Consider the following 15,432-nt stretch of genomic DNA (forward strand, 5'->3'; position numbering starts at 1 on the left):
GAGACCACATGTGAACAGGGACCACCTGTGAACAGAGACCTCCTGTGAACAGGGACCACCTGTGCTCAGGGACTAACTGTGGACAGGGAGCAACTGTGAACAGAGACCTCCTGTGAACAGGGACCACCTGTGGTCAGGAACCACCTGTGAACAGAGATCACCAGTTATCAGGAACCATCGGTGATCAGTGACCACCGGTACACAGAGACCACATGTGAACAGAGACCACATGTGAACAGGGACCACCTGTGAACAGAGACCTCCTGTGAACAGGGACCACCTGTGCTCAGGGACTAACTGTGGACAGGGAGCAACTGTGAACAGAGACCTCCTGTGAACAGGGACCACCTGTGGTCAGGAACCACCTGTGAACAGAGATCACCAGTTATCAGGAACCATCGGTGATCAGAGACAACCGGTGAAAAGAGACCACATGTGAACAGAGACCACCTGTGAACAGAGACCACATATGAACAGGGACCACCTGTGAACAGAGACCTCCTTTGAACAGGGACCACCTGTGATCAGGGACCAACTGTGGACAGGGAGCACCTGTGAATAGAGACCACATGTGAACAGGGACCACCTGTGAACAGGGAACACCTGGGATCAGGGACCAACTGTGGACAGGGAGCACCTGTGAACAGAGACTTCCTGTGACCTGGAACCATCTGTGACCAGAGACCACCTGAAAAGAGACCACCTTTGAACAGGGACCACCGGACTCTTTAGACCACTAGACAGATTGTCGCATCACGCAGTATTTATGGTTATCATACAAAGGAGCGTCATACATCATAAACAAATGTTTTATAAGCTACGCCTTGATACTAAAAGTAGTGGAAAAGTGTGCACATTTTTGTCTATTTTGGGTGTTGCCATGTTTATCATGTTGAAAAGACCAAAGAAAAATCGCCGCACCATCATATTGTACATCAAATAATTCATTTGAAGAAATTATAAAATAATGAATCGATCATCAGTCGGTGTTACACTTATTAACCAACTTGAAAATAAATAAAACTTATTTCGGAACAAGGCTTTTCCTCTGCTATTTCGTGTACAAGGACGCTACCATTTGTGTCACTTTTTAAATTTTCAAAATATCTTGATTAGTTTTTAATTAATCGCCAGAAATGTTATTGAAAGGATATTTTCAATTGTAAAATTCAGTCACCTTGGATATTAAACAATTCTTAAAGATAATTTGGAGCTTTAATAAGCCCGTTTTAGAATAAAAACAACATTTCAAAACAAAAATGTGTAATGTTTCGAAAACAAAATTAAAATGGCGCTTTTGCCCGATTTTGGTCGGAATATAGTTCTGTCATAATACTGATAAAATTCACACGTTCAAACTACCATCTTTCTGTAAGTGATGTATGATTTACATCTAGGTAATTGCATAATAGAGAGAATTAACGAAAAAAATCACTGTTACGAATTAGGTTGATCAATTTTTAGATAACAGCAATGATACATGTTATGTGAGTATAACCGGGGTCCATTTTTGTTAGCTACTAACAAGTGGTAGAGTTCTAATATTCTTTTATTCCATTTTATATAATTTATCTCTTCAATAATCCAATTCATATCAATTCTTAGTACATAATATTATTCTCTTAAGTTTTCAAAGTATTTCTTGCCTAAAATATTAAAATATCAATTTTGACTAATTTTGACTGTCTGGTGCCTAAAACAAAACTCAAATTTCAACTGACTTCCTCTTTCAACTTTCCCTCCAAATTCCGCAACATTTTCATTCACGCCTACTTCATACTTCAATCAATCACATCTAACATACCTCATACTTCAACCAATCATATCACACATGCATACATTAAAACCTGACCAGTACTTATCTACTCCAGTGGCTTATTACTTTCTGATACTAATTAACACTTACTAATTAAATTATTACCATATCAAATTCTGTCTGGAATATCTTTTGAAGTAGTAGACCAAATCAAATGCACATATGTTTAGCTATAATTATTTCTAGATAGATAATAAACTGTAGAAAGATATGGGTACTCTGATGAAATAATGACTTAATGTTATTTTAATAATTTTCATAATAAAAATATATCTAAAAAATAGAACTGGTCTCATTTTCTCCCTCTCTCACTGAATTTGGTCCTGCAAATTTGTTAATATTAAATAACTTTTGAATAATAACTTTCAACATTATGGTAAGAAACAACAAAATTTATCATCTTGAAATTTAAGATATATACAAAAGAAAACATATTATACTATATACAAATGTTATAGATCAAATATGATGATCACAGTTCAATAATACGACAGTTTTTATTTGTGGCAATTAAACTGTGATAAAAGAAAATGTTCAACTTGAAATCATATCTTCCATAATTTTGCGTATCTTTCGCGACTTAAAGTAGTCTTTGAATAATAAAATTCAGCTGCAGATACGTTTTCACTGTTATACGCAATTAAATATCTGTGCCACATTTATTAGTCATTTTCCAGTTCTGCACTGTCCTTGCACTGTCACTGCTCACTGTTCATGAATAGACATGTATGTACAATATCATACATTTTTATTTAAATGCACTTTTTGTAGGATGTGATCAATGTTTCAAAGTCTCTGGTATGAAGGTATTAAATGCATCCGCTGCTATTTTCTATATAAAATTAACAACTTATAACATATTTTTATCAAGATTTCTAGCCTTTCACTTCCTGCGAGACTACCCTTGTCTTGAAGGTCTGTCTTTAGGCAATCAAAATATACCCAAAAAATATGGGGTTGACCATAATGCAGTGAAACCATGGTCACGTGACTGAGACACGTGATGAAAACGTTAATATTGCGTAGGTAGACATCAGGAAATACCTACTTTCACTTTCATTTTACAAGGCAGCTTCCAATCATCTTCTGAAGCATATAACGTAGCTTAAAATCATCTGCGGACATTCCTTTTTACAATCAAGCACAAATAAAGCTTATATCTGGCATGAAAATGGCCTTTACTAGGCGGGAAAAATGCACTATATATTGATATGGACTACATTCGAGTGGACCACGGAGGCATATCCGGCTAATTGCCCCCTTCATGCCTATAAGAAATATCAAAGTTTTCAAAATCGTTCTGTTGCAGTCAATTATTGTACGTAAGTCAATTGTCAACAATTTTACCAACTTTCAGTTTGAAAGAATGGCTACTGTTGGAATTATGCCCCATTCAGACAGACAGTCCACACCTGCAAAAAACGTGTCAGGGGCATAGATAATACCAATTTTTCATTAAATATAATATCATACGGCCTTACTTATCTTATTTCTATTATTTGTTAGCAAGAAACAGCTAGAAGTACACGAAAAATAATCGATTTCTGTCATTCTTACCTAAAATGGTGACGCTGATGCAAAACTGAGATGTGGGGAATCACCTTAAAAATCAGAATTTTGCCTACTTTCCGAAAAAATCTCAAATTTGCCCAAAATATGCAAATAATATGCCATGTTTGTCTTAAAATGGTGCTTATTGCTCAATTCTGATCAGAAAATACCAGTTTTACATCGGTTGAAGCAATTTTCACGAAGTGCGAATTTTTCATTTTAGGTATGAAGGTATTAAATGCATCCGCTGCTATTTTCTATATAAAATTAACAACTTATAACATATTTTTATCAAGATTTCTAGCCTTTCACTTCCTGCGAGACTACCCTTGTCTTGAAGGTCTGTCTTTAGGCAATCAAAATATACCCAAAAAATATGGGGTTGACCATAATGCAGTGAAACCATGGTCACGTGACTGAGACACGTGATGAAAACGTTAATATTGCGTAGGTAGACATCAGGAAATACCTACTTTCACTTTCATTTTACAAGGCAGCTTCCAATCATCTTCTGAAGCATATAACGTAGCTTAAAATCATCTGCGGACATTCCTTTTTACAATCAAGCACAAATAAAGCTTATATCTGGCATGAAAATGGCCTTTACTAGGCGGGAAAAATGCACTATATATTGATATGGACTACATTCGAGTGGACCACGGAGGCATATCCGGCTAATTGCCCCCTTCATGCCTAGACTCAAAAAAGCCATTTTAAAACATTGTTTAATACAGAATTCTCTTTATCAGAACATATTTACATTTTACAATCTGCATATGCTGACATTCTGAGTCAAAAACTGTTGACCAGCACTACAATTAAAACATTTGACTATTTACAAGAGGAATGCGTACTAAAAGTTTGAGTCTTCAAAACCTTATAAATTAATAAATACAGTGATCCCCAATAAGTGTTCCCTTCAAAACGAAACAAAGAGGAATCTATACTGGAAAATCACTAGATTTACAATAATCTGGATAATGTAGAATCATGATTCAGTGTACTGCTGAAAACACTCCTTTTAACCTGGTTCTTATACTCCAAATAACTTCAACTCGCTGTACTGTCTCTTTACCCTTTTTCTTACCCCCAAGCATAAATCTACAAATCTCTCCTTTTAGATAGAATGTTTAAGATAGCACATACAAAATTTTGCTTTAAACAACTATCCCCTCTCATTTCTCAATATGTAGGTACCTATTTCTCATATTTTCTTTTAAACCTGCCTTTGGTTTATCAAAATTTATATCCTATAACAATATCTTGGATATCACATAATGCTTACACTAACAAGGAAACAAAGCTGAAAATAACAAGAAAGGTTATAGTTTAATTTAGATATGCCTGTATATTAAGTTCCAAACAAAAAATAGCCAAATGGAAAAAAAATGTGTGTACACAACATCTTTACAACCAACTTAAATTATTTAACGCAATGCCTTATTTAGTAATCGCAGTGATTAGAGTATCAACAAAACCTCAACTTAGAACCCTAAAGTTACTTTCTCTTCTCTGGCTTAAGAATGCTTTGTTTCATATTTACACTGAATTTCATATAATTCTTTATCTACAGGCAAAATCTTCGTTTTACTCAATATGTGGACGCTTGCGCACTTTACCAGAAAATGTGTATTTGATATGGAATTCTTTCCTGGCATCCTCTGGCAAGTCCTCGTCATAACGCCACAGTGTTCTTGTTTTTCCTTCTTCATCTCTGTACCTTGCTTTGTATACCAATCTGCCTTTGTAATGGCTTGCCTGCAAGATTTTGTCAAGTTCCCAGCTTTCCATGTTGGCATCATTTCCTGGGTTGTGTGAATCTGCCGCCATAGTATCCTGTGAAATATTTTCTTGTCTGTCTTCATCTTCTTCAGTTTGCAGCTTCACTACATTCTGACCCCTTAATGCCTCTGGGATGTTTGTTGGTCTCAGTGCAGGGTTGAAGTAGGGTTTTAATCTGTTTGCATGGACGACATTCCTGATAGCTTTGTGTGTTTCTAAGTTTCTGAGTCGATAGTTGACTTCACTGAGGTTTTCAGCTATGTAGAATGTTCCAGTCCACCGCTGCGTCAATTTCGGTGATAATCCTGGCTCTGTCCTTGGATTATACAGCCATACATTGTCGTGGACATTAAAGTTGGGAGTCCTAGCTTTCTTGTCGTAGTATTTCGTATACTTCTCCTGAGCTTTCAATGTATTTTCTTTCACCAGCTCTCTGCACACTGTCTGATTCTCTATGATGCGTCTAAGGTGTTGCTCATGTGTTGTACCTGCAGTTGTCGTGGGTATGAGGGCTGTGTCCAGAGGTAGACTTCACTCTCTCCAAAACATTATGTAGTATGGTGAGTAGCCTGTGGAATCAACAGCTGGACTAACTCGGTAATTCATCATGATGCTGGGTAGAAGCTGAGCCCAATTTGTCTGTTTCTTGTTGCAATACACCCTGAGCTTTTGCAGAATCACGGAGTTCATCCTTTCAGCAGATGAATTTGTTGCAGGATGGTAACTACTGGTGCTGATCTTGCTGATTCTAAAAATACTACATAATTCTTTCATCAGCTTGGACATAAAGTTGGCTCCTCTGTCTGTCAAAATTGAAGTTGGACAGCCGTATCGACATATGATTTCATCATACAACTTCCAGGCAACAGTTTTGGCTTCCATGTCTACTAAGGGAAATGCTTCGCACCACTTGGAAAAAGAATCAACAATAAGGAGTACATATTTGTAGCCTTCATCTGTTTTCGGCAGTGGTCCTAAAATATCCATATGAAGTCTGGACAAAATATCACCTACTGGCAATGGCTGTAACTGTGCTCTTCGCTGATGGATGTAGCGCTTGGACATCTGACATGGTTCGCAGGACTGACAATACACCTTGAAGTCTCTGTACAAGAATTTGGTCCTTATCGCCTCATATGACTTCTTAATACCATAATGTCCACCTGTCAATGCGTCATGGTACTGCTTTAATACTGTATCCCTGTATTTGTGTAGTACAGCCAACTGCGTTTTGACGTCTATCCACCTGTGTCCTTTTGATCTGGGCTGATACAAATGATACAGAATGCCGTCATCAGTCTCGTAAAACTGCGCCTCAGCCACTAGCCTACGAGCGGCTTCCCTATCATCCGGTACCTTCCCATTTTCTTTGTACTCAAACAATGGTACAAAGTCCTTGTCTGCCATCTGATCTATCCGAAGTTGTCCAACGGTTAAATTGCTGATCTTTTTCATGAATTCAGTTGGGTTTATACCATTGTAAGCATCTACAGCATTTATCATTTCAGACAATCTGTTCTTATCACACTTAGTTGTTACTGAGTTAATGTCAACTATCTTTGGTTCCGTGTATTCAAGTGTATATTCCATCACAACTGGGCATTCAGTATCTACAGAGCAAACCTGAGGGTTAATGAGTATATTGTCTACATCCCTATCACTGCTTTCAGAAACAGGTTCATCTTCATAATCCCTGCGCGACAAAGCATCCGCATTTGAGTGTAGCTTACCTGTCTTATAAACAACCTCATATTGATAGCCCTGCAAGTATACTGCCCACCTGCTTAACCTACCACTGGCTTTATTGTCCCTTAAAGATTTTAGTGCAATATGATCTGTAACAACTGTGAACTTGCGGTCTGCTAGATAAGTATGATAGTGCCGGATACCTTCGACTAGAGCTAACCTTTCTAAATCAGATATACCCCAGTTTTTCTCTGCTGGGCGTAAAGATCTACGCCCATAAGAAACTACGTGCTCGCGTCCCTGTTCATCCTTTTGACCTAAGACAAAGGAAATTGCAATTTTGCTAGCATCTGTATACAGAATAAAATCTTTACTAAAGTCTGTAAAGGCACGGGTTAACCTTTGTTTCAGCTTATCAAAAGCATCCTTGCATTCATTTGACCAAACAAATTTTGCATCTTTCTTTAGCAGATCATTTAAAGGTCTAGCAATTTCTGCAAAATCTTTTATGAACCTTCTGTAGTAATTAATCAAACCGCAGAACGAGCGTACAGTGGTCTGATCTGTGGGGACAGGGAAATTTGTGACTGCAGTCACCTTATCTTTATCGTATATCAATTTTGACTAATTTTGACAGTCCGGTGCCTAAAACAAAACTCAAATTCCAACTGACTTCTTCTTTCAACTTTCCCTCCAAACTCCGCAACATTTTCATTCACACCTACTTCATACTTCAACCAATCACATCTAACATACCACATACTTCAACCAATCATATCACACATGCATACATTAAAACCTGACCAGTACTTGTCTACTCCAGTGGCTTACTGTAGAAAGGTATGGGTACTCTGATGAAATAATGACTTAATGTTATTTTAATATAAATTTTCATAATAAAAATACATCTAAAATATAGAACTGGTCACATGAGCTTTAAATACAAATTCCGGTTCATGTAGGGGAGAAGAGACGCGAGAGAGCTGTAACTTTAACTGTTTATCGAGCATTTACCTGCAAATGTAAACTATACTTTTATATTGGTTAATTAATAACTCTCTTTGAACGTGAGAGCAAAACTGTCTAGTTTCAACATAACAACACGTTAAAAGGCACCGTTTCGTATGTTTCGTTATATTTTCTGGTTCTTCGGGACCATGGAGTATATTCAGTTGGACTATAATATTATTCCGCTTAAAGCCCTGCTCCAGTCCTACCTTTTAACCTTAAATTGTCACTGAAAAGGCATGAAAATCCTGACTATGAACAGTGACGACTGTCAAAATAGAATCTATTTTATATAAGATTCTATATAAAATACCTGTGGTTGTGGCGCGCGGCCGTTACCTGTTACCTATTGTAATCATGGGTTACATACATACAATGACAACGAATAGCAGCGGAGCAGGGCTTTAAGCTGCTTCTAGGGGCGTGAGGGGTGTTGCACATTTCATTACCTGTCGTGAACAGACTCAATTAAACCGAGTCTGTCATTATGTTTCTTGTTGCCTTCTTTGCTTCCAAAGGATGTTTTCACATATTTGATTATTCATATTACGTCATACGAGTATTTACGTATAAACATATCTCTGTACAATCCAAACATTTTTTTGTTTCCGCATATCAAGTGCTTAGAAATATTCTTAATATAGTAACATATAATATAAAGACAGCTTTCAAAACAGAACACTTTATTCGATAAACAGTAGAGCTTTATACTGACATGTTTTGATCTGGGCAGGGATACAGGCTACATTATTCTTTAAAAGGATTGGTAAGTTTTTATTACTTCAGTTAGAACAAAGATGCATGTTATATGATTGTTGTATAGAATTGGTAAATTTTCATTTTTAAGTAAGTGCAGGGATGCACGCCACATGATTATTTTTTTTATAGATTTGGTAGTTATATATTGTTTTAACCAGAACAGGTATGCACGCCACATGATTATGTTTTTCATAGATTTGGCAGTTATATATTGTTTTAACAAAAACAGTTATGCACGCCACATGATTATTTTTTTTATAGACTTGGTAGTTATATATTGTTTAAACCAGAACAGGGATGCACGCCACATGATTATTTATTTATAGATTTGGTAGTTATATATTGTTTTAACCAGAACAGGTATGCACGCCTCATAATTATGTTTTATAGATTTGGTAATCATACTTTGTTTTAACCAGAACAGGGATGCAGGCTACACGATTCTTATGTAGAATTGTTAAGTTTTTATTTTCTTAATTAGAACATGGACACAAGCTACATGATTCTATTATAAAGTTTAAATTGTTTTACTTAAATCAGGGATGCAGACTATATCATTCTTTTATAGAACTGTTTTATAGCTATAGAAAGCCTTGCATACAAAATATTCTAACTACTCGAAGAGGTAAACGTTACAAAATATTCACATCTTACAATTCTTAGAACATTGGTATCACTTTTGGACGTTTTTCCTTTTTTGTTTTAAATTCTGAAGGAAAAGTGTTCTGTACAACGGGGAAACGGGGAAAGCTATATATCTCTGATATACTATTCAAAGTGATTGAACGCCCGATATATTTTGATTAGATAAACATTAGTATGTTATTTTCATCTGTTTCATTGTATGAGTTGTTTAGAAGGTATACGACATTGTGCTTACAACGAGTAGCGACAGGTATCGTGGCGTATGACCGATTGATAACGCGTGTAGCTTCCTAAACACTGAAGCAATTCACAAACAACTCAAATGCAATACTTTTATTACTGTCCATTTGGGATGCAATAATTATAAATACATAGTTTAAGAACTTATGCTGAATACCCATTCCGTATTATCACACGTGATTGTGAAGCCAGCGGGTAGTTTGTTTTGGATCAACTATCGCAGTGTGGCCCTACGCTTCTAAATTGTCGCTGTATATAAGCAATTTTATATCAAACTACACTCATTTGCAATGCAATTTACTTTAACAACATATATTTGTAAAGACATTTAAGAACGATTTTATCTAACGGAAACATATTTGCATTTGAAGTGTTTTGACAATTACAGTCACTGTTTACAATGCAGCAGCTCGTTCATAATTTATATGAATATCATGTATCTCTAGAGTTTATGTTAAACTTTATATATATATTTGATATTGAGAAATACGAAAGACTTGAAAATCGGTATTAGACATTTGTAAAAGTTAGTGCCAAATGTGGATTTAAAAGCGTCTAAAAGCTTAATAATTTTGTACTTAAATCACAGGAAAACTTATGGTAAGTCTAACAACGTGTCATTTAAGAAGCATATTGTTCAAATAATAATGTCTCCCCCCTCCGCACCCCCCACCCCCGCTGGGTGAAACATATTGTTTTTGTCCTGTCCGTCCGTCACACTTCATTTCCGATAAATAACTGGAGAACCAATTCATCTAGAACCTTCAACTTCAAATGGCTTACGGAGTAGATGACATGATCCCTACTGTTTTGGTGGGTCACTCCATCTAAGGTCAATGTCACAGGTGCCAGAGAAAAGAAAACCGTGTTCGATCAATAACTTGAGAACCATTTAACCTAGAATGTTGAAACTTCATAGGATGATTTGACAGACAGACGTAGATGTCCCAAATTGATTTTGGTGTCACTCGATCAAAGGTCAAGGTTACATGGGGCCAGAACAGGGAAAGCCGTTTCCCATCATTAACTTAAGAACCATCTGATCCAGAACCTTGCGATAAGACTTACAAAGTAGATAATCCCTATTGATTTGAGACTAATCGATTAAAGGCCAAGGTCGAAGGAGCCTGAACGTGTAAAACCGTTTCCGATCAATAACTTGAGAACCACTTGAGTGAATGAGTGAGTGAGTTGGATGTTACGGTGAATCGACACAAAATGGTCATATATCGCCGAGAAGAAGTCATATTGCAAACGCCAATTGTAAAGCATAAACATTATGTAAAAATGTAAAGCATACCTAAAATTATCCATGTAAAAATGAAAAGCCGATTATGTTTCATGTAAAGCATATCTAAAATCATTTATGTAAAAATGTTAAGCATATCTAAAATCAGTTATGTAAAAATGTTTATACGTATGTGTTAAAATATCAGCTGCAAACATAAGAACATTGCAAAAGATGTTAATAAAAATATAAAATGTCGGATGTTTTGATAAATTCCTATCTGCTTTAAAAACGATGAAATATTTCCGACTGAAACTTTTTCAAATAACTCTTTCAAAGATTGAACGTCATAATATGTACTGTGTAGCAAAGTCCACACAGTCGATTAGAACCACTTGACCCAGAATATTGAAACTTCATAGGATGATTGGTCATGAAAAGTGGATGATCCCTATTGATTCGGGATGCTCGATCAAAGATCAAGGTCACAGGGGCCATCCGCCCGTCCGTCTGTCAAGCTTCAATTCCAACCAATAACTGGTAAACCATCTAGTATCTAGAATCTTCAAACTTCATATGATGATAGGGCTTACGGAGTAGATGACTTCTATTGTTTTTGTGGTCACTCTATCAAAGATCAAGATCACAGGGACCTGAACACACAGTTTCCGGTCACTTACTTGACAATCACTTGACCAAGAATGTGAAAAACTTCATAGTGTGATAGGACTTACAGAGTATATGACACCTATTGTTTTTCTTTTTTTCCAGCCGACAGTCATGTGAAAGACAATATTTTGTAGATTTTTTTTACAAAATCAGGCGAGCTAATGTGTAATTGAACTATCGGCACTCTATGGCGAACTAGGCCGCTTACCACTCAATGTCTACAGAAAAATATCAGTGATAAAATACTGTACTTAATAATCCATCCCTTACAAAGAAAATTTATTTATGCCTGAAAATAGTCACAGATCAAGGGCAAACATATAATCGAAAAAACAACTGGGCTTTCCAAATATTGACAATACTGTCCGACCTAGGACTGATATATCTTTGGAATGAACAATTTTAAATTGAAATCCCTTTAATACTATTAAACAGCGGATTATTGATGCATACGTTATCATGGTACTGTAATATAAATAACTCTAGTCGTTATTTTAAGCATAACGTCGTATTGGAAAACTATCTAGATGTCATTACTGAACTGCCTTTTTCATCACATGACAAGATTATCGAAACTGGAAGACATTAAATCGCCCCTGTTGGTTGTACGCACGTATTGAGTGTACTATATATATAATGCCGACCCCATCTCCATTGGCCAACCCTTCATAAATTTGATGCTCTTATGTCAGCTACCTCCAAAAAGGTTATTTGCAACATTGCGAAATTTATATATTTTGCAAACGAAAAAGTATCACATCATCAATATATTCATTCCTTAAGAGGGAAAAATATTCTTCTGTTTTATTGATAATTTTTGTTCTTCCGAAATGTAAAGAATTGCTCAATTGCTCACACTGCATGTTATGTTGCAATAAACATTGCATATTATGTTTAATGCTTATAAATTGTATTGTATTGTATTGTATTGTACTGTACTGTACTGTACTGTACTGTACTGTATTGTATTGTATTGTATTGTATTGTATTGTGTTGTACAACACGCTGATGGAGCATAATAAATCGGTTAATGGATCACGTAATAGATCGCTTAATATTTTGAAAAGTGAATTTAACACAGCCGTTAAAGAAATTGAAAGTTAATCGTTTATTGTTTAACACTGGTTCAAAAGAGGTATGGAATAATACAGTTTCACTAAAATACACTTTTCATGTTTCAGTAAAAATATTTATTATTATTTACCTTTTATTCTTTCATTTTCAGTCTAGTAGACAGGGGCTGTAGAGACATATTATGACGGTGAAGACGGCAAGTGTATGAATGCAAAACAAACTTTTTCCGTCGTTTATACGGAACTATATTGTACATGCATGTACAACTGATGATATACGGAACATATAACTAACGTACCAACATTAACTGGTGTAACTGTTACTTATGAGAAGTCTCCAAGTACAAGTGTAACAAAAATAGCGTAACATCCGTCAAACTAACTACAAAAACTATCAATATGTGGTCGAGTACCGGTTCTAAATTGTCTGGCATTACCGGAAGTTCGGAAACAACATTGAACCTGCCAAACCGTACAGGTTTAACCATACAGGGCCTCTATGAAGACAACTATGACAATAATAACGAGTCTGAATACGACTTTAGCTACGGGGATATATATATGTATCCTGGTTATACATTTGAAAAACCATTTTATTTGTATGTTTGGGAATTCTTGGTCATATTTACATTCCTCGTCAACATCGTTGTGATATCAGTTCTGCTACGCAGAAAGATGCGCAATACAACAAATATAATTCTTGCTGCCATTGCAATTTCAGACTCGCTTACCGGACTGGTGACTCTGCCGTCCTATATCATGGTCTACTTGAAGTATGTTCCACCATATGGTGACTACGATTACAGCAGTGAACAATCTACTCCGAGTCAATATGAAAGTGGAGGATATAACTCCTTTTATGATGGTTCCCAGCCTAACCAAGAGCAGGAACCGGTAGGCGGAAGTGAACTAACGCAAGATCTCTGCAATGGTTTCATGATTTCAAAATACTTTCTGTCAAAATCATTTCATTCAATGTCGATATTTCTCACTTTATTTCTTGTAATTCAGCGATATATATCTGTAACATACCCATATCGGTCACAACTTCTGTTGAATTTGCCAAGAACCGTAATTTGCTGTGTGGCTATTGTACTTACTTCCCCAATTTTACATGTGTATCACCTTTTCGGAGAAAAAGCGGCAGGGGGCCTCTGCCAATGGGAACTGAAGGAGGAAGGCTGCGGGGGCGGATGTATCTATCTATGGATGGCATTTTTCATTCGGCATTTGATACCATGTGTTACGCTAGTGGTGTTTACTATACTTTTTATCCTTCGTCTACGTTTAGGTGAGAGAAATCTGCGCAGAATGGATAGCAGCAAATCACAAATTTCAAGACGGAAGGAAGAAAATAGACGTATTTCTATCATTGTTATCGCGGTGATTGTAGTTTTTCTTGTACCGGAAATACCGTATGGAATATTTCTTTTGTACAATGCTATACACAAGGCAGCTAATCAAGGCAAAGACATCAATTTGGAAACAAACAGAGCTATCCAATTAGTTTATGAACTTCTTTTGGTTCTGTCCTTCCATGCCAACTTCTATATCTACACCTTTTTCAACAGAAGGTTCAGGAGGACATTGCGCAGGACCTATCTAAAACCTTTCCTTGGAGACAAAGGTAGATTGTCGGTGTCTACAACCTCCTCGATTTCACGAAATACTTCAAACAAAAAGGCAAATACTGGAAATGCTGCAAAGCACACTGAAATGGAATCCATGATTCAAAACACACAACCGAGCCAGTCAGACATAAAAACTAACTCAGTTGCCTCAAGCCTAGTTGGAAAAGATCAAAAGGTTTTTGAAGGTGACCGAATCATGGATATTTGACACGTGTTAAAGAAACGAGCACTCAGTAATTTTGTTTTTCTGCTGTGTAAAGTAAATAGAATGTCTGCAAAAAATATCTTGTTCTGTATGGTTATTGATGCAAAATGGCCTTAAAATGTTATAAATGTTTTGTTTTAGTGTCATTTGATGTACAAACTGACTTGCTCTATTTAACCCTATATAGTGATGATCAATGCTAATGTACTGTCTACTCTATGAAAAATTTGCATCTTATGTCAAACCAATTTACATTAAATATACATGTACATAATAAATGCGAGGAGGATTGTGTATTCTTTCATTAGATCTTAATAATCATTTTGCTAAATTTCTATATTAAACTTGTCCATCTTTCAATTAACTGTTAAAAGGGAGGCCTGCCAAAAGATACTGACTGAATGGAGAACAGTTCAGATCTTGACCAGACTGCACGGATATTCAGGCTAATCATGATCTAGACTGGTCGCAAAGGCAGAATCATTCGTATCCAGCATGATAAGGGATAAAGTAAGACTTTAATACGACTTAATTAAAACGTTTTTTTTAATAATTGTATGACTTCTTTCAAATGTTGATCTATAAACATTGATTACTAGATTATTCAATTTATTTTTTGGAGAATGTTGATGGTCATATCAGTAACATGGTGTGGTGTGCGCGGTCTTTGATGGACGTCATTCCACTATTCCATACAACCGCAAGTGCTGTTTTCTTGACCTCCTACAGTTATTGTTTAAAACTTAGGGGTGATATGTCGATATTTGATCTCAAGGAGATTATTTGGACCGAGCTTCTCCGGTCTTCTTCTTTATTATAATATTGGTACACACATTACAGAGACAGGTATGGGCCAGAGCGTCAGGCTGGTGGCCGTGAATGAACGGGTTAACAGAATAGGTCACCAACTGACAATTTATTGTGGTCATGAAATTCTATTGACCAAGACGTGACCAGACTTGTCAGGGTGTTATTTTTTCCAAAGTTTTAAAACTGATTAAGGTCTTGCTGCACGTGACAGGGCTCCCTTCAGGGTAGGCGGACCTTTGATCAGAACATTAATTGGGTCGTGTATTATACACTCAGGGACATAGCAAGTACTATCGGGTTGCAGTACATAGTTTTGCAGTACAAACCTA

General features: G+C 36.3%; 1 protein-coding gene across 2 annotated transcripts; it reads left to right on the forward strand.

Annotated features, from left to right (window-relative positions):
• Positions 1–8,449: 8,449 nt before the first annotated feature.
• On the forward strand, positions 8,450–14,597 carry LOC123526378 (uncharacterized). 2 transcript variants are annotated; one of them, XM_045305510.2, is made up of 2 exons: positions 8,450–8,609; positions 12,610–14,597. In XM_045305510.2, exon 2 carries the CDS (start codon positions 12,857–12,859, stop codon positions 14,294–14,296), a length of 1,440 nt encoding a protein of 479 aa, XP_045161445.2. In that variant the 5' UTR covers positions 8,450–8,609; positions 12,610–12,856; the 3' UTR covers positions 14,297–14,597. The 2 variants fall into 2 exon arrangements, with proteins under 2 accessions (XP_045161445.2, XP_045161446.2); XM_045305511.2 differs by lacking the exon at positions 8,450–8,609 and adding an exon at positions 9,888–10,087.
• Positions 14,598–15,432: the final 835 nt, after the last annotated feature.

The sequence above is a fragment of the Mercenaria mercenaria genome, chromosome 14 (genome assembly GCF_021730395.1).
Source record: "Mercenaria mercenaria strain notata chromosome 14, MADL_Memer_1, whole genome shotgun sequence".
Taxonomy (NCBI): domain Eukaryota; kingdom Metazoa; phylum Mollusca; class Bivalvia; order Venerida; family Veneridae; genus Mercenaria; species Mercenaria mercenaria.